Source organism: Balaenoptera acutorostrata, chromosome 3, assembly GCF_949987535.1.
Source record: "Balaenoptera acutorostrata chromosome 3, mBalAcu1.1, whole genome shotgun sequence".
Classification (NCBI taxonomy): domain Eukaryota; kingdom Metazoa; phylum Chordata; class Mammalia; order Artiodactyla; family Balaenopteridae; genus Balaenoptera; species Balaenoptera acutorostrata.
Genome location: NC_080066.1, coordinates 98360533 through 98381183, shown reverse-complemented (window position 1 = coordinate 98381183; position 20651 = coordinate 98360533). Strand labels below are relative to the sequence as shown.

Here is a 20651-nt window from a genome sequence, read left to right as displayed (position 1 = left end):
TACTTTTGACCCCTTATTATAGAGAGACTAAATATGTTTGAGACTATTAATATATTTTGTGCTTTATTGAAATATTGTACTAAAGTTATTAGAAATAATAAGATTAAAAAATGTATGTGTAAAGTAGGATATATGTTGTCAGTAAGAGAAAGTATAAGGAATGGAAATGCATCTTGTTAAAGGAAAAGAAAATAATTTTGTCCTAAGAGAGGCTGAAAAAAAAGAGAAAGAGGGAAAGCATAGGACAAAATCTGAAGGTAAAAAAAGAAGTTATAGAAAGTTTGTGGAAAAGAAACCCTAAGAAAAGAATTTTGTATGTGATCAGGACTGGCTAAGGTTGGAATGAATTTAATTAAGTAAATGAATTTTAATATTAAATGTAAGGGTGGTACAAAACTAGAATCTGATTTTCTCTGTCTATTAAGAAGACAAAGTGTTCTTGGAATAATTATCTGGTTTTGATAAAACACTGTAAAGTTTCTTTAACCTTTTAAGGAATCTGTTGCAACTTTCTGTATTTGCCTTTGAAATCGTTTTCATTACCTTGGTTTAGAGAATAAGTATTGTTTCACAGTGACCTATGACCCCATTTGAGTAAGTGTTTTAAGACTTTTTTGGTATTTTTGACAAACTTCCTCCAAATCAAATTCTAATAAAGTCTTTTGACTTACAACTTTGGATGTCCTCTCTCCTTACAAAAAGAGAGACATTTAATTAATCATGTATATTTGATATGTTAAATTACATAAGAAGCATTATCAGATAAGAAGCAATGTTAAGCCTCCTTTATGTTGTGCCTGTACAGATATAAATGTTCCAGAATATTATGTGAAATTTCTAGAAGGCTTGTATGTCCTGAGGTAAAATGTTATCTGTCATCAAAATTGAAGCTCACTCTAAGAGGACTGAACCCAAGTATCAGGGAAATGCCCAAACTGACTTTCATACAAAGGCAGAAACAATAAAAGAATCTGTAAAGAGTGTGACACATGTGGATAAAGCCCATTCTGCTTCTGCAAAAATTTGATCCCTCATTGCCAGACTTTTGCCATCCTGATGTCCTTGTAACATGGCAACAGTCTGCTCCTGAATCAGAGAATTTAAGATGAGTAAACAGGGCTTCCCTGGTGGCACAGTGGTTAAGAATCCGCCTGCCAATGCAGGAGACACAGGTTCGAGCCCTGGCCCGGGAAGATCCCACATGCCGCGGAGCAATTAAGCCCGTGTGCCACAACTACTGAGCCTGCGCTCTAGAGCCCACGAGCCACAACTACTGAGCCCGTGTGCCACAACTACTGAAGCCCGTGTGCCTAGAGCCCATGCTCTGCAACAAGAGAAGCCACTACAATGAGAAGCCTGCGCACCACAAGGAAGAGTAGCCCCCGCTTGCCGCAACTAGAGAAAGCCCACATGCAGCAACGAAGACCCAACACAGCCAAAAATAAATAAATAAATAAATTTATATATTAAAAAAAAAAGATGAGTAAACAACAGCTATAAAGGAAACAAACAGAGCAGTGGGAAACCCAAGATGGTCGCTTGGTTCTTCCCAGCTCCCTGGCAAACCTCCTTTTTCATGTGATGTGTGAAAGCCTCCTCTTGCCATGAGGCTGATGCCCTCACGATAGCAAAGAAACTATTTAAAAAATGTGTTTTCCCCTTGGGGTATACCTTTCACAATGTCTAGTGATGAAGACACCCACTTCACGAGGCAAATGATGAAAGTGTTAAGAAAAACCTTGTGGAGACGTCCCTGGTGGTCCAGTGGTTAGGACTCTGCGCTTCCACTGCAGGGGGGCGTGGGTTTGTTCCGTGGTCAGGGAACTAAGATCCCACATGCCACGCGGTGCGGCCAAAAAAGAAAGAGAAAAACAAACCTTGCAAACCTCGTGAAATTATCACTGTCCCTATAACCTTCAATCATCAGGCAAGGTCAATGGAACTAATGGAAAAGCTGGACTCAAGCAGAACAAGAATTAATTACATGGGGGACTTCCCTGGTGGTCCAGTGGTTAAGACTCCATGCTCCCAGTGCAGGGGGCCCGGGGTTCGTTCCCTGGTCAGGGAACTAGATCCCGCCTGCCACAACTAAAGATGCTGCATGCCGCAACTAAAGACCCACATGCTGCAGTGAAGATCCTGCATGCTGCCACTAAGACCCGGTGCAGCCAAATAAACAAACAAACAAATATTTTAAAACAAACAAACAAAATCCTTTAAAAAAGAATTAATTACATGGCAGGGGGGTGGTGGTGGTGGGATGAATTGGGAGATTGGGATTGACGTATACACACTAAAATGTATAAAATAGATAACTAATAACCTGCTGTATAAAAAATAAATAAAATTCAAAAATAAAATGAAAGAAGAATTACATAGAATTGAATGAACTGATAAATATGATTATAATTTTTTATCGTTTTGTCTAAAATACTACTGATTTTTTAATCATTCATTTTCCAGGTAAAATTTTAAAGACTTAAAACAATTTGGTAAATTAAACATTTTTAAGCAGAATTGAAACACTTATCTTTTTCTCCCTATCCGATTTCTCCAGAATTCTCAAACTAAGCCCTTTTCCTGAAGCTAAATGACTTGATACAAACTTCAGAGAAATTGCCACAACAGCTTATATTTAAATAATCCTCATGCTTGTTTCTGTATGAGCCACTCAGAAAGTTTACTTGAACACCTGATGACATCATTAGAAACATTTCAAACTGCAAAAGATGCTTTGACCCTGACATCTAGAAATCTTGATTGACTGCCTCTTGGGCCCAGAAACTGGTTTATAAGTTGCTCTAATTATTAACCTTTGTTTTTCTTTCATTTCTATGAAAGTCCTCTTATTAAATACCTGATTGCTTGCCCCATAGTCCCAGCTTTGGGAGCACACCTGTATCACCACCTCCTAAAATGAGATATAACTATTTAACTAAACTGAGCTGTTTTCAGAACTAAAAACTGGTTCAAAGAAATGGAAGACTCTGCTAACCCATTCTCTTCACAGTTACCAGCTCAGCTTTTAATACGTGAAACTTCCAGAGACGTTTCAGAAGAGGAAACTATTGGGGCCCTAGGTAGGCCACCACAAAATGTGCCTCAATGGCATATTGATTATTTTGAATTAAAGTTACTTAAGAAACAGCCAATGCAAGGGGGATGCTCTCACTCTCCTTTCTGTCTCCCTGAAAGCAGGAAGTATATCTCCCATGTGAAAAGTGCACCCCCTGCATCTGGAAGTAGAAGGACACCCTTATCACCAGAGACAGGAAATTCAGGCCAAGAATCCTATAGAAACAAATATTATTATATCTTTAAGTTACTATACCAAGCCCAAACTCTGTTAAATTAAAAGTAATTAAATTAAATATAATCAGGTGTAATTCTGGTTATTGTAACCAAGTTTCTATATTGATTACTCTGTAACCAGATATTGAACGGTGCCTTTTAATTCTTGTTTATGGATAGTTATTATTGTACTCTGATGCTGTTGCAAAAGTGCTTCATCTTCAAGACGATTCATAAGAAGCCTATGGAAACAGTTAACAAGTTCCACATCAAGAGGATGGCTGTGCGAGGATTCCAGCCCACAATGACTTAAAACAAGGAGCTGTCCTGCAGCTAGAGCCCCTAAATAAGGCATCCAGAGATTTTTACTCCCTGACAGGCAGGGTCAATGCCCCTGCTCAACACTGAAGCAGCTACAGGAGACAGACCATCTATCGCCCCTCTGCTTCCCATACAATTATAGGAGTAAAATCTCTGAAGGGGGAATGGGGGGCGGGGAAGGGGCAGGGCACAACCATGAAAAGAATGACACAGTTGTTGAGGATATGACAAAAACTGGTTACAGCCAATTAGGCCCAACATGGAGGAAGATTCGACTTCCAGTAGACCTTGAGCCTCATTTTATGCTCATTGTAATATAAATATGAGCATCTAAATGACACACCCAGAGGTGCCATGACAGTTCTGAGGCCAACCATAAAAGGCCAAAAAGTGGGTGGTGGCCCAATTCCTGGAAATCCCTGCCCCTTCCCCAAAATATTTGGAATAATCCTCCCAATTATGAGCCTACGGAGTTACCCACCCTATAAAAACTAACCACCGCCAGACCTTTGAGAGGGCCCACACTCTGCCTATGGAGCGTGTGTCTCCCAGGGCTGCTTTCCACTTTTGAGACAGACGCATATGGAACGTGTATCTCTCTAAATAAACCTGCTTTCCCACTTAGAGCCCCCTTGCCTGCCCACTTGTATCCTTCACAAGCATCCTATATTAATCTACTTCTTGCCTATCTTCTTTGCCTCTTGCAGAATTCCTTCTGTGCTGAGACATAAAGAAGCTGAGCTTCATTAAGTCCTGAGACCAGGTATGTGATTTCAGCTGGGAGGTTGTGGATTTGAGTCCCTTCCTAAGCCAGAGATTGTGGATTCAAGTCCCATCTGAAGTGCAAATGGGTTCGAGTCCCAATCTGAGGTGTGCAGTTTCAATTACATCCCTGAGGGATCAACTAACCTCGATTGTAATCAAAACGCGACCTGCCTGAGACCATACCCCTGAAGTCTATCTGGGCTCAAATGTGACCCAGGCATGTAGCATACTCTTCTTTTTCCTCCTCGCAATGTGAATTCCCTGGGGCAAATCTACCCCAGCTCTGACGAACTCAGTGGATCTGGAGCAGGTTATTAGCCATTCCGGCGATGAAAGGGACATGAGACTAAAATTGATCATCAGTCCTTTCTAAAGGAAAGATTTCGATGATGACGTATTTAAGATCAATTAAAAATTAAAATGGAGTAACTGGGGTTCACACATCCAAAAGGGAGCCTGGTGGCCATTGTGGATATGGTTTCAGACATGTTTCTGCATCCCTGAGAACTTGAATTTTCTGAGCTGTATCAAACTCAAGGATACCACCATTCATTTTCAAAACAATATCTGCCAGCAGCTGCCAGTTGTAACCTTATGGTCTCAAGGTCTCCCTCTGTAACTGTGCAAGTATTTTGGACATCAACTAACCTTGCTTAACAAGCATCCTTACTTCTTGCCAGCTCCAATCCTATTTCTTGACAAACAACTTCTGTAACTTTGTGGTTTTTGCCTATATAAGCCTCCCCCATTTTGCAGTCAGGCAGAACACAGTTCAAGTGCTTCTTGAATCTGTGCTCCCTGACTATAGTCCTCAGCTTGGCTTGAATAAAACTCTCTTCTATTCCTTAATATAGATTGTTTATTGATTTTTTGTGTTGATAATAGCATGAGGTAGCACGATTTGGATATCCCATTGACCCAGCACCATGTATTGAAAAGACCTGAACTACAATGGTGACTTTGTCATACTCAAGTGACTGTGTAAGTGCAGCTATCTGTTCATGAGAGGAATTGGTCAATAAATTCTTTTTAATAATGTCTTTATTGATGTTCGTTTTAAGGTAATGTCCTCTTAAAAAGCATTGCAAAATACTACATGTTTTTCTAGTCTCTGGAAATGTTTGTATAAGATTGGTGTTATTTCTTTCTTAAGGGTTTGGGGAAATTCATCAGGAAAACACTTTGGGCTTGGAGTGTTCTTTGTGGGTGATTTCTAATTTGTCATTCAATTTCTTTAATAGATGTAGAACTTTTTATATTTTAAATTTTCTTTGTATCATTTCTGTTAAATTGTGGTTCTCAAGGAATTTATCAATTTCATCTAAATTTTCAAATTTATTGGCATAAAATTATTCATAACATCCTCTTACTGTCTAATATCTGATAACCAGTACCAATGTCCCCCTTTTCATTCCTGATACTGGTTATTTGCTTCTTATTTTGTACTTATTTTTTCTTGATCAGTTTGGCTAACGGTTTGTCAATACTATTAGTCCTTGCAAAAAGACTCAAATTTGGCTTAATTTCTTTATTGTATTTTCCCTCATTTCATTGATGTCTACTCTTTATTATTTCTATATTTTTGTTTCTTTGAATTTAATTGGTTTGCTTTTTGGCTTCTTGAGATTGATACTTAGATAATTAATTTTCAATCTTTTATCATTTCTAATATTTGTATTTAATGCTATATATTTTCTTTTAAGAAGGGGTCTACCTGCATCCTTCACATGTTGATGTGGTATTTTTTTTATCACCATTCAGTTCAAAAATATTTTCTTATATCCATTTGTTGTTTAGTTTAATCCCTAGTTTAATTCTAGTTTAATCTGATTATTTAGAAGTGCATTGCTTAAATTCCGAACATCAAATATTTGGGGACTTTTTTAGTTTTCTTTTTTTCTTATTGATTCCATGTTTAATTCTAATGTGGTCAGAAAACATACTTTTTATGATTTCAGTCTTTGAAAGTGATGAAACTTACTTTCAGGTACAGTATAAAGTCAATTTTATAAATGACATATATGAACTTGAAAAAATTCATATTCTGAAGGTTTGGGGAGCAGTGATTCTTATATCAGATTTGTAAATCGTGTTTTCCAAGTCTTGTGTATGTCTATTGATTTTTTTCTTTTTCTTTTTCTTTTTTTTTTTTAACTGATTATTACATCAGTTAATGTGTTTAAAATCTTCCTCTGTGATTGTGGATTTGCCTATTTCTCCTTCAAGTTTGTTAAATTTTTTATTTATATATTTTGAGGCTGGTTATTAAGCAAGTAAACATTTAGGGTTGTTATAGCATTGTGTTGTCTTGACACATTTATCATTATGAAATGTCCTTATTGATGTCTCCTAAGGTTACTAAGAATAGTACTTTCTATGACTTCAACTCTTTGAGAGAGGCAATAACCACTTAGAACATACATTCTCTGTCTTTGGTTTAGAGATGAATTCAAATACATTAAGCTGCAAATAATTTTATACTTAAGCCTGGGTATATGGTAGAGGAGTCATTACTGATATTTGTTCAAATTTATGCGTAAGCTTCCCTCAGGGGATTTTACAAATTTATTGGTAAGCTTTTTATTTGTAACAGTGATTTGGGAGGTGAGAGCATTAGTGTCTTTAGTGCATTAGGGCCAGGGATATTATGTATTCTGTGAAGCATGGGACAGTCGTTTACAAGGACCAATAGTTACTGTTTTGCACAACTTTCAATAGTTCATTTGGTTATTCATTCGGGTGATATAACTGTTAATGATTTTATGCCCTATGCTGACTCTTTTACATATGAACCCTAAAATATTTTTTGTATTCTTTAGATAGACACTGAATTCTCCATAAATAGTACACAGAGGGACTACTGTGTTTTGTTTGTTTGGAGTTTTATGGAGAGTCGGTCACACTTTTGGAAAAGCACATCAGCTACCCTATTCTGCCCATGGAATTTTTGTTTTTTATACAAGTCGCCTATATTTTGTCAGCAGTGCAACACATAGTCTGTATGTGTGTTGAAGAGGATTCTATAGATAGATGCAAGCATCTGATCACTTCATTGATCTTCTACATTTCATAATGAAACAGTATTTTGTTATAAATTTCCTTCTCTATTTCTTCTTTAAAGTTGGAGCTCTGTTGTGTATATTCATTTAAAAATTATTTGTGTAGGTACATGATATTATGTACAACTTTAGCTCAAGATAATTAATATTTCATTTAAGGATTTTTGTTACAAAAAGAGAAAGCCAGAATCTGATCGGTTGAGAACTTGGTAGAATCACGATGTTTGCTAAGACAACTCAAAGAAGTCTTTTTATTTCTACTATTTATTGTTATTATTATTTTTAAAAGTTAGCATTGTTACATAAATTGATTTTAGGCCGGAGAGCCAATTGCCTTCGGGCCGGGAACATTTTGTCCCCCCAGGGCCAGAGGCACTCCTAGGCAGTCCAGGTTGAGACCCGGCCGGAACCTTGGCGCCGCGACGCCCGTTTCCGGCGGGCTCCTTAGAGCGCGGAACAGCTTTGGGCCGAAGGACCATGAGAGGGCCGGAACCGGGTCCCGAAGCTACGATGGAGGGGGACGTGCTTGACACTCTAGAGGCGCTGGGGTGAGTAGTCCTGGGGCCGCCTTTCCCCCGCAAACGTAAGCTGTCCCTCCGCTTGGCTGCCTCCGTCTCCTCCCCGTGGGCCTTCGCTGAGCTCTTGCCGCTCGGTGCAGGCCTCCGTCCCTGCCTCGCCGCCTCCGGCGCGGACAGAGTTAAGAGGGAGGCGGGAGAGAAATCCGCTTGGGGGGTGGAGCAGGCCCGGAGAGCTGGGGCGCTTGGCCCCTTCTTCCGAACTCCTTGCCTCGGAACTCCGCAGCCGGGACCCGCGGCGAAGGCGCGGAGGGGCCCGGCTGGCAGAACTCCTTTGGGGAATTGCTGCCCCGCGGGTGCTATTATTGTCGACGCGCCGGGGGCGGGGCGAGGCGCTGGAAGCCGGAGTGCAGCTGTCGACTGTTGTCTCCTACCTTGTACAACCTGTGGCTTAATTAGGGCGCGGGAGCGAATCTCCTGCTTCCTTTACCCGAGAAAGGGGTTTTAGTTCAGTGCAAGTCCATTCATTTCACCGTTTCTTCCATTCATTAACAACATATTAATTTGGTGTTAATCTGTATTCATTAATGCGTATTTATGTGCTAGGCCGAGGAAGAAGACAGTTTTCAGATTACTAGTAGGTTACCTAGTCGGGGACGATAAAGAGTCTACTGGTGTTTGCAATTCAGGGTGGTTAAGTGCTATGAGAGCTCCTGGAATGATGTTAATACCTGCAGGCATAGATATCAATACATGCAAAATAGTCTCTCCTTCAGCCTCATCCTGTTTTTCTTCACAGCCCTGGGGTCCCTATCCCAAATTATCTTGTCCTGAACATTTATTTATTGTCTCTTGAACATCCACCCTCCCCACCCTCCACCCCCTAATACACAAAAGTCAGCTCCAGGAGAACAGGTACCTTACCTGTCTTGTTCCCCAAAACATTCTACAACCAGATCTGCTACAATAAATAGTGGTTGGATGAATGCGTAAATGAATGAAAAGTTCAAAGCAGAGAGTGCACAGAGGTAAGCATAGGGCCAGATAGTTGCAAGTCAAAAAAATACACATTAATTAAAGACATTGGAGCCATCTGTACAATTGTGTGCCCTGCCACATCTGGAATTTCTTGGATAGGATAGGCTGTGCCTTTGCAGTGCTATCGTGAAGCTCGAACCACCCCCTACCCCCCCTTTATTTTTCTTAAAACCACTTGCTCCTCTATCAATTGCTTCTTTGGGACCCTGATAGTACCTACTTTGCAGCAACTCATTGTTACAGAGCCTTGCACTTACTAGATCCTGAATAAATATTTGTCAAGTGAAAGAACAGAGCCAGTGATTATTTAGGGGGCATTTTTACTTCTGTGAAATCCCGTGGAAGTTTTCACGTAACTTGGTTAAGGAAGTAACCAACACAAAAAGTTAAAATAATTAAAGTGTTTCGGACCCAAACAGTTTGAGCTCCCAAGTATTCCAGATAAGACTAGTGGGATTCTATAAATAGTTTTTGAAAAATGGAAAGTCAGTGCTTTTTAAAATTTCTTTCATTCTTTGATTTTGTTTATGTTATAGGTGTTTTGAAAAATGAAGTTTGGTATAATCTTGGCTTTTATCAAGGAAAATTAGTTTCAGATTACTCAATATAGAAAGTAAAACAGTTTACACACTTTTGAACTGATTTTTCCTGGAATAATTAAGGACAAGATTTTGAAGTTTGAATTTTCCTATAATGATAATGAAAAGTGAAAAAAGAGTAATTGTTTATTTACAATATGTGTTGTAACTGAACATGCGTTTCAAAGTCTCCATGTAGATTGTGAATAATGCATTTTCTGTTGTGATTAAAACATTTAGGATATCAGTGAAGGTACTTCAGTTTATCAGATAAAATAGGGAATTAAAGGGAGGAATTAAAAGGGAAAATCTATGTGAAAGAACAGTTTAGTGATGTAGTACATTATAAACGAAAACAGGGTAGTAATAACTTAGTTTCCTAATCTGTGAAAGGAGCAGGCTGGATCAGATTTCAGAAGTCTCAGTTCTGACAGTCTATGATTTTGTAGAACAGTGTATCTCAACCCTGGTTATACATCAAAATCATGTTTGAAGCTTGTAAAAAAATGTTTCAGTCTGGTATATACCACCAGCTGAGTGAATCATGATCTTCAGGGGTGCAATATAAGCATGCATATTTTTAAAAAGCTTCACAGCCTAGGTTGAGAACCACCATTGTGGAGGGAAATTTATTTCACATATTTACTGAGCACAGCTCTGTATTGGACGCTGTTCTGAGAAGTCATTGGTGAGCAAAACAGACTTGGTTCCTGTCCCAATGGAGCTTACAGTCTGGTGGAGAAAAAGACATGATCACACAAATATTTATAAACTAAAATAAGTGTTTCAAAGGAAAAGAACAGGGTGACATAATGTGGCAGGAGGACCTATGTAGTCTTAGGGGGTTAGTGACAGATTACTGAGGAAGTGACATTTGAGTTGAAATAGGAAGGGTGAGTAGGAGTTAACTAGGTGAAGTTGGCTGGGAAAGGAGGACAAAGGTGTCCTTACAGTGAGAACAGAATATGAAAGACCTTAAAGTGGAAAGGATCTGCCATATTAGGAGAACTGGAAGGAGGCTGATGTAGCCGGAGGGCAGAGAGCAAGGACCAGTGTTAGAAGGTTGGATCAGCGAGGAACAGGGCATGCAGCACCTTTTAGGCCATGTTGAGGATTTTGTTCTTTGTCATGACAGCAATGCGACATGATTGAAGAATTTTAAATAAAAAAGGGAGTGATTAGATCAGGGGTCCCCAACCCCCGGGCCGTGGACCAGTACTGGTCTGAGGCCTGTTAGGAAGCAGGCCGCACCGCAGGAGGTGAGCAGTGGGTGAGCGTGGAGCGAGTGAAGCTTCATCTGCTGCTCCCCTCGGCTCACGTTACCGGCTGAACCAACTCCCCTACCCTCCCCCCTGCCCCTGTCTGTGGAAAAATTGTCTTCCACAAAACTGGTCCCTGGTGCCAAAAAGGTTGGGGACCGCTGGATTAGATGTCTAGTTTGAAAATTTACCTCTTTCAGCAAGGTGGAAAATAGATTGGAGAATTAGTAGTCTAGGCAAGAAGTGATGGTTGCTCAGTGGCAGTGGATATAGAAAGAAGTATATTACTGGTCTTAGTGATTTGATTGAATATTAGAGCTGAAGGAGATGACAGTGTAAAGGATTCATTTCTTCAACAGGTATTTATTGAGCAACAAAATAAAATGATACACTTTGGAATCTCGATTGGACAGGGAAGAAAGTGAAGGCAGGCGGGAGCTAGGAAATACAGAGAATGCGGAGGGACCATAGGAACTGAGGTAGAGATGATATTAAGTGTGGTCAAAAGAGCAAGCTGGAAGGCTACATAGTAGGCTATGGTCAGGGAGTGACATGTTCAAATTAGTGATTTCGGAAGTGACGTAGTTCCAGGTGATGGCATGATCTGGGCATGGCTTACTTATGTGCAGTGGGAAAGGTTGGAAAAGAGGAGGTTAGGGAATTGAGAGCTCAGGGTATTGGAAAGGGTATACATATAGACTTTGAAGAAACTCAATATAATTGAAAAAATAGGAATGGAGAGGAAAAACTGAGCACAGGGAATGTTGAAGAGTGTCCAAGGGATTGATAGATGAAAACCACGAGAGAAAGAGGGTGGCAAATCTGACTGGCCTGAGCCTGGAGAGAGCAGGAGATATTTATAAGATAATGAGGGGGTCAATCAAAAAATGGGCAGAAGATCTAAATAGACATTTCTCCAAAGAAGACATACAGATGGCCAAAAAGCACATGAAAAGATGCTCAACATCTCTAATTATTAGAGAAATGCAAATCAAAACTACCATCACCTCACACTGGTCAGAATGACCATCTTCAAAAAGTCTACAAACAATAAATGCTGAAGAGGGTGTGGAGAAAAGGGAACCCTCCTACACTGTTGGTGGGAATGTAAATTGGTGCAGCCACTATGGAGAACAGTATGGAGGTTCCTTAAAAAACTAAAAGTAGAACTACCATATGAGCCTGCAGTCCCACTCTTGGGCATACATCTGGAGAAAACCATAATTTGAAAAAATACATGCACTCCAGTGTTCATTGCAGCACTATTTATAATAGCCAAGACATGGAAGCAACCTAAATGTCCATTGACAGAGGAATGGATAAAGAAGATGTGGTGTATTTATACAATGGAATATTAGTCATAAAAAAGAATGAAATAATGCCATTTGCAGCAACATGGATGGACTTAGAGATTATCATACTAAATGAAGTAAGCAAGAGAAAGACAAATATCATATAATATCACTTATATGTGGAATCTAAAAAAAGAATGATACAGAAATGAACTTATATACAAAACAGAAATAGACCCACAGGACATAGAAAACAAACTTATGGTTACCAAAGGGGAAAGGGTGTGGGTGGGGAGGGGTAAATTAGGAGTTTGGGATTAACATATACATGCTACTGTATATAAAATAGGTAAACAGGGACCTACTGTATAGCACAGGGAACTATACTCAATATTTTGTAATAACCTATAAGGGAAAAGAGTCTGAAAAAAAATAGATATATATGTCCGTATAACTGAATCACTTTGCTGTGCATCTGAAACTAACACAACATTGTAAATCAACTATATTTCAATTTAAAAAAAAGATAATGGGGGAGCAGTGATATGGATGCTGTATTGGGAAGCAAGGAGGACAAAAACCCCACCATTTGACTGTCAGGCACTTAAGAGTAAAATACCCAAAGCTAGAGGTAGTGGGGATAAACCTTTCTGAGAAGACATTGACAGAATAGGAGAGTTGTTGTTTATGGATGGAACATATGGAAGAGTTTGGGAAGCAGGAAGAAGTGGAGAGCTGGATCAGAGGCAAGCCAGTAGGGTGGGTAAATGACAGGGGGAAAGAAAGGGTCTAATATTTTATATGTTGGCCGATGAAAATAGAAAACAGAAAGTAAATTAGACCCTGGCTGTGTCTTTGTGAAGGTTTACCAATGGCCCTACTGGACTGAAGGTTTGGTTTACCCAGCTTAGAGCAGTGTCAGATCAGCAACTATGGTTCAACTGTGCATGGCCCTGGGGGAGTCTAGGCCTAGGGGAGGTGTCCCCAGTTACTACTAAGTTATTACTCTTTGGAATTACTCTTTGGAATAAGAGTAGCACTTTCCTAATTAAATAAGAATTTATAGGACAAACTAAGCATGATAATAATACCGATCTTATAGGATATTGTGACAATTAAATAAGGTAATATACATACAGCACATAGCACTGGTCTAAGATTAGTTTATAAATGTTAGTTGCTATATGATTATGATTGTTATTAGATATTCAGGTTTGTTAAATGCATTTATTTTTTCTTTTTACCTGTTTTGATGAACTGAGGCATTAAAGCTTACGTATTCAGGATTTAGTATTTTTGGTGATTTAGTAAATTTTTGTTGAATTTTATAATTGGCACTTCAGTAAAAATAACTTACCAATAATATGAATTAGTTAAATTTTTTCAGGAGCTTATGATTATTGCTTTATTGCAGAAGTGAAAGCAAGTAGGGGGAAATAAGATGTTTACTATTAAGTCTCAATGAGAGGTGCTGTAAGACATGGTAGAAAGGTAATACAGGGGAACCAGTCTTGGTTGGAGGAGCAGAGACTGGTCTAGTCCCAGCTGTCTTTACCTGGCTGCATTACCTGGCCAGGTTATTTACTTTGTTTTCTTATTAGTGTAGACAGAAGTTTGAGTTCACATGGAGCATTTGGGGTCAAATCTGGATTTAAATCAGAGTGTCGTCATTTATCTTCTGATATTATCTTCTGGTCCTACAGAATTAGGATAATAATAACTTCAAATCATTGCTGTAAAGAGTAGATGAATTGGAATATTCATCTGGCCTGCTACTTAAGGCAGGTATCCTAACCTTGTTGAGCCTTAATTTCTTAGCTGCAAAATGGGGTTTTGAAAATACTCACCCTTCGTGAAATGTGACCAGAGAATTTAGAGAAAAAGAAACGCAAATGGCCTTTAAACATATCAAAAGATGTACAGTCGTGCCGTAAGAGAAATGTAAATTAAAACTATACTGAGATACCAGATGGTCAAAAATCCAAATGTTTGATATGAGTCAAATGTTTGGTAAGTTATGGGTAATGGATACTCTTCTACTTTAATGGTATAACTCCTGCATAGGCAAATTTAACATTATCCAGCAAAGTTACATAGCCATTTACCCTTTGATCCAGTGATCCCACCTCTAGAAATCTATCCCAGATATACACTGACAAAAATTTGCCCAACTTTTTTTAATAACAAAGCATTACAAAAAACCAAAATGTCCTTCAGTGGGGGCATAGCAAATAAAATATGGTATATCCAGACAGTGGATACAACTATAAAAATGTTTGAATAGTATCTCTACAGATCTCTAGTATATATAAATATGTGTCTGTGCGTGTGTATGTGTTTAAAAAAAGGAATAGAACAGTAGATAGTAGGCTGCCTTTTATCTAAAAAGGATACATTTATGTATATATATATTTTTCGTGTGTGTGTATATGTTTATATTTATATTTAAAAACATTATGGTTTGACAACCCCAAACTAATAAATACAGTTTCCTATGAGGAAGGGAGGAAACAGAGTACTAGATGGAACAGTATTAAGATTGCAAGCTAGAATTGTCTGAATGTACCTTGTTTTGTTTTAGACTTTGAAACCGTATAAATGTTTTACATAATTGTAAAGCAAAATTAAAATGAAATCAAAACAAAAAAAGAGAGACAAATCCCTAAAAATTAAAAGCAAAATGAAAAAAATATCTATCAGTGTATTGAGTAGGAGATTTAATCACATGGAAAGGAATTGTTTTTCTATACATCCTTACTGGAATATATTCTAAAGATAAAAATATAAATTGTTTTCATTAATTTTATTTTTAGTAATAATGCTGGTTTTTCTATTCTGAAACTGTATGTAATTTATGTTTATTTTTATATTTACTAGGATTCTGTAAATGTCATAAAAAACCAGCATTTTCATTGTAAGAGAAAAATAGATAAAAATGTAAAACAAAATAAGTAAAAACCCTATAATTCTAAATTTGAACTGGAAATAGCAGTGTGAACTCCTGATATAATTTATTTTAAAAAGGTACAGATACAGTGACTAACCTTTACGACCAGATTATGTATTCTAAATACCATTAAAGAGAATCAGGGCTTCTTGGAGAAATGGCTGATTACAGGTATAGGGGAGGAACATATTGTCATAGAAAGCAAGGAAAATATTCAAAGAATAATGGGGACAAGTCAAAGGACTCATTGAGTAACATGAATGGGCTCCCACTAATCAGAGATAGGATAATTTGAGTATCAAAAGAAAAATAAATGCAATGGATTAAAACCCATCAACTGTGCTAAAACTTATAAGTTTAATAATGTGAGAAAAAAAAAGCTCAGTTACAGAAAGAACAGTAAAAGTAGAAAACTGGTATCAAATTCAATTAAGATAATATATAAAAATGGTTTGAAAATTTAAGGTTCTATTCAAATACACTTTGTAGCAGTGTTTAAAAGTATAAAATTATAAAAGAAATGGTTAAGGTTAAAATAATCTCCTATGTCCTCAGTTTTAATTTTTTAAGTTTAAATTTGCATCTGTTCTTTTTTCACTATATTACCTTTTTCTTATTCTTGTAACTAGTATAGTTATTAGACTCTATTTGACTTTGTTATATGTAATATTTATCTTAAAATTGGTTGATAATTTTACTAAAAAATTTTAAAACAAAGTCAAATGTTAATTATATAGAGCAGAAATCAGCAAACTATTTCTATAACAGACCAGATAGTAAAAATTTTAGGCTTTACTTGCCACACTGTCTCTGTCACAAATGCAGGAAAACAGCCAGAGTTTGTAAATGGGTACATTTGTTGGCTGTGTTCCAATAATATTTTATTTACAAAGACAGGCAGCAGACGTTGATTAAAAAGTATTAGGTGTATTAGGGTTTTGTTTGTTTGTTTGTTTTAACCTTTTATATCTTCCTTTCTAGGTATGAGGGACCACTGTTAGAAGAGCAAGCCCTTATGAAGGCAGCAGAGGGTGGACTATCTTCACCTGAATTTTCAGAGCTCTGTGTTTGGTTAGGCTCTCAAATAAAATCATTGTGCAACTTGGAAGAAAGTATCACTTCAGCTGGTATTGCTATTGAGTTTTATTTACTTTTCTGTTTACTAGTAAAATGAAATGATAGGTTATGATTTAGTTTTATCTATAATGTGCTCACTGTACAAAGAAAAGTCATTACTACAAAGAACTTCAATATGTGATTTAAATATCTTTGGATTAAATTTTATATCAATTAATCCAAAATTGGTTCTTAAATTTATATAAAATTATAAATAATTATTGTTTATCTGCTGTCTTGAACTTAGTATTGTTCTTTAGAAAAAGAAGAGTCTGAATTTGGTTATTTAAAAAGTTTAATTTTTGAATACTGCTTATTTTGAATTAAGGTGTTTCTTTCCCTAAAGTATCCATATATGTAATCCCTAGTTTAAGTTGTATTACCAAACCTATAACTCAGGACATGGATTCACATAGGAATGCGTTTATAAAAAAACTCCTGTACTAGCTCACAAGGTTTATTTAATTCACTACTGTATTGGTAGCTGGAGTTCTTGTGGATCTTTGATTGGTAGAATTTCAGACAGTGTAATAAAACGAAAAATAAAATTTGGGGGGCATTTGCTAGGAGACCAGTAGCCTTCCCTTCTGATGCTGTCCTTACTTTTAAATTGTTTTTTTCCTTGCCAAATCTAATAGAATTCACTTGAAGCTAAGTAAAATAAGCTGAATTCAGAACTTATGACACAAGTTCCCACATAATTAGATTATGAAAGAAAGATAAGCGCTGAGGCTTAATTAGATGATACCATTTATTATCCAAATCCATAGAAATACAATAGAAATGGATCATTTGCTCTGAAGCCAATTAATAATTATAGCCATAATAATGCTTTTAATATTTCAGTTACTAACATAAAATATTTCCATTTTATCTGCTTTTATGGAAAGCCCATTGGAAGATATCAGAGATTTAAATATAAAAATATTTATAATTTCATGATTAGATACTTATGTTCTTGAATTTAAGTGTTGCTTTCCATATGTAGAAATATGTTTTGGTTACTTTGACCTAAGCTTTTGGGGTCACACATTTAAGGATTTAATGTCAAAGTGAAAATTTGGAATTGAATATAAAATTAAAATCAACTAGTGGTAGATTTGATAGTATCAGATTACATGGTAAATATTTAGTAAATGTTTTATACCTTTTCTTGTTTAAAGGGAAAGATGATCTAGAAAGCTTCCAGCTTGAGATAAGTGGCTTTTTAAAAGAAATGGCATGTCCATATTCTGTACTCGTATCAGGAGATATTAAAGACCGTTTAAAAAAGAAGGATGACTGTTTGAAACTTCTATGTAAGTTATGTTTCTTTGAACAATTTAAATGCATGTGTTTAATCTGGTTTGTGTTATTTTCAAGTCAAGATTTATGAACTTTAATTAATGAAGCATTAGATATTTTGTGTATTAGAAAGTTTTTAATATTTGGCTTAAAATATGAAACTGACTCAGAGATTTTTATATAAATGTAGTATAAATTCTACTAATGTATTCTTTAAGATTTCTAACACTTATGATTTATTTGGCCAATATAGAATGCCCAGTGTTTGTGACTTGTATGGTACTTTAGTAATTTTTCCTTCACCTAATTCATCTCTTTACATTTATGACTAATTGGCTAAAGTGGCGATCTCCAAAGTCCTATTTAATCTTAAAACTCTCTGAAACTAGGCTGCTAAGCAGATTATTAGATGATAGGCAGTGAATGATGGTTCAAAAATATTTATTGATCACTTTCTACTGTACCAGAAACTGCTCTAAGCATTAGGGATGTATCAGTTTAAAAAAAAAAAATTGTGCCCTTGTGCCACTTGAATTTTAGTGAGTGTGGCCTATTTTCATCAGGGGTGAATTTGGAGTACAGATTACCTATATCTAAACAATTACTATAAATAACATCCATTTATTTATATTGGCTCCCTTAAAATTTTTTTTAATTCAGTTAGTTTAATTTCATGCTATTTTGAAAGTTCTACAAGCGGTGACTATTTGAAAGAGTTTTTCTAACATCTTCTATTATTGAAGATTTCTATTATTTTAGGTTGTACTATTTATAAAAAGATGCATGTGATATATTCCTCTATGTTCTAGTGTTAAAATGTTAGTTTCATTAGAGCAGAAATCATGTTTATGTGTTTAACTAGTGATGTTGGAAGTGTTGACATTTGAATTATCTTGTGTGTTTTGGGGAGGATAAAAATTATGTGCCCTTTCCCCCATTTCTTACACTATTTCCTTGTCTTCCTCCCATTCAGTGTAAGTCACTGATTTAATGAACCATTGTTATTAATGGGAGGTCACGGTAACCCTTAGGTGTATTGGGACAAAAAGGAAGGTAAGAAGCACTGGCCATGAGGAGCTTGCATATAGATATAGGTAATCCTTAGATTACCTTATCCTTACCTTAGATATAGGTAATCTGTAATTCTTTATGTTGGTCAGTGAGAACTGTGTAAATCATCATGTTTCCCTTTTTGCCTTTGCTTCTAAGAAGCTCAGCAATAACGGTAATATAAGTTTCTGGTCCAAATAAAAGTAAAGAGGAGATATAAGAGAGGTTGGTATAGTTTTTTCTGATTATAAAAATACATGCTCAGGAGGTGGGGTGAAATGGGGAATTGTTAAATGAGTACGAAGTTTCAATTGAGGAAGATGAAAATGTTCTGGAGATGGATGGATGGATGGTGGTGATGGTTATACAACTGTGTGAATGTACTTAATGCCACTGTACACTTAAAAATAGAATGGTAAATTTTATGTTACATGTTGAAAAACTACATGCTCATCATAGAAATCTTACAAAGTAGATAAATATGAAAAGAAGAAAATAATTTATAATTTCACTCCCCAGAGAGGATCATGAATAACTTTTCAGTGTATTTCCTTTTCCTTCTCTTTTTCCTTTGTACACACGTATTTAAATAAGATTGAGATCTGTTACAGATGTAGTTCCTGCTCTTCCTCTTCTTTATTTAATGTGAGCATTTTCCCATCACTTAGTAGTTTTTGAAAAAATAATTTAAATTGGCTACATAACATTCTATGCAATGGGCATTTTTACTTAATAGATTTCAAATTTGGGGGTATTTGGATTTTTCTAATTTATCTATCTATCTATCTATCTATCTATTTATGGCTATGTTGGGTCTCTGTTGCTGTGTGCAGGCTTTCTCTAGTTGTGGTGAGTGGGGGCTACTCTTCGTTGCGGTGGCTTCTGTTGTTGCAGAGCACGGGCTCTAGGCACGTGGGCTCAGTAGTTGTGGCTCGCGGGCTCTAGAGCACAGACTCAGTAGTTGTGGCGCACGGGCTTAGTTGCTCCACCGCATGTCGGATCTTCCCGGACCAGGGCTTGAACCCGTGTCCCCTGCGTTGGCAGGCGGATTCTTAACCACTGCGCCACCAGCGAAGTCCCGATTTTTCTATTTTAAATTAATTTCTTTGTTCATATTTTTGTTTACTTAGACAAAGATCATGAACATTTAAAAAAATTCTCTGGTCTAGATATATTGCCATAATTTGCTCCAGAAAGGTTATACCAATTCACAATCTTACCAGCATCTATTTCATTTTTATCTTTAGTTTGACTACCTTTAAAACGTACTGATATAATAAGCTTCTTCATGTTCTTTTAGAATTGTTTGCAATATGTGTAAAATGAAAAGGGCCACATTCCTTACTATGTGGAGAGCTTTTATAGAGATGAAAACTCACTGGAAAAATATGTAAAGTACATAAGGCATGAAAAGGCATTCTACAGAAAAAAGTGTAAAAAAAAAATTGCTTCTAAACATGAAAAGATGCACAGTTATCCCCCAGAGTTAAAGAGTTACCAAAAAAAAAAAAAACGACAGTATACCATTTTTCACTTACCAGGCTAGCAAATACCAGAAAAAAAAAGTCATAATACTAGTTTGGGGGGAGTAAGCATTCTCATATACCACAGGCATTGTAGTGTGGTGGGAGAATAATTGGTACAATCTTTTGGAAAGGCAAATTTTCAATAACACAATTAAAATTCACCTGTCTTTTGACTTGGCAGTTCAATGACTATGAGTTCATACTAACTGTACAAAGATACATGAAAAGAATGTTCATTATGGCATTGTTTGTAGTAGTTAAATAGAAATGGTACATCTTTGCAGTGATACCATTCTATAGCCATTAGAATGAGAGTAGATAAAATGTGTAAATATGGAATGATCTCTAAGATATATTGGTAAATAAAAAATATACAGAACATGTATCATATGCTCTTGTTTCTATAAAAGAAATAAAAGTGCATAGGTGGTTAGAGACATATACTATATATACATATACACACACACACACACACACACACATTTGCCTAAAAATATGTCCAAGAAACTAACACTGGTGATTTTGCCTCTGGGGAGGGGGAATCTGAGGATCTGTGGTGGGAAGAAGACTTTTCACTGTATTATTTTCCATCTGTGAGGATTAGCATTTT

General features: G+C 36.6%; 1 protein-coding gene across 1 annotated transcript in view; it reads left to right on the top strand.

Annotated features, from left to right (window-relative positions):
• The first annotated feature begins 7891 nt into the window (after positions 1-7891).
• The window catches only part of FAM98B (family with sequence similarity 98 member B), a 34708-nt gene continuing 21948 nt past the window's right edge, over positions 7892-20651 (top strand). The window contains exons 1-3 of the mRNA XM_007198506.2: positions 7892-7984; positions 16047-16192; positions 17345-17479. Of these exons, the coding sequence (XP_007198568.2) occupies positions 7914-7984; positions 16047-16192; positions 17345-17479 (352 nt within the window). The 5' untranslated portion in view covers positions 7892-7913. The remainder of the gene's footprint in view (positions 7985-16046; positions 16193-17344; positions 17480-20651) is intronic.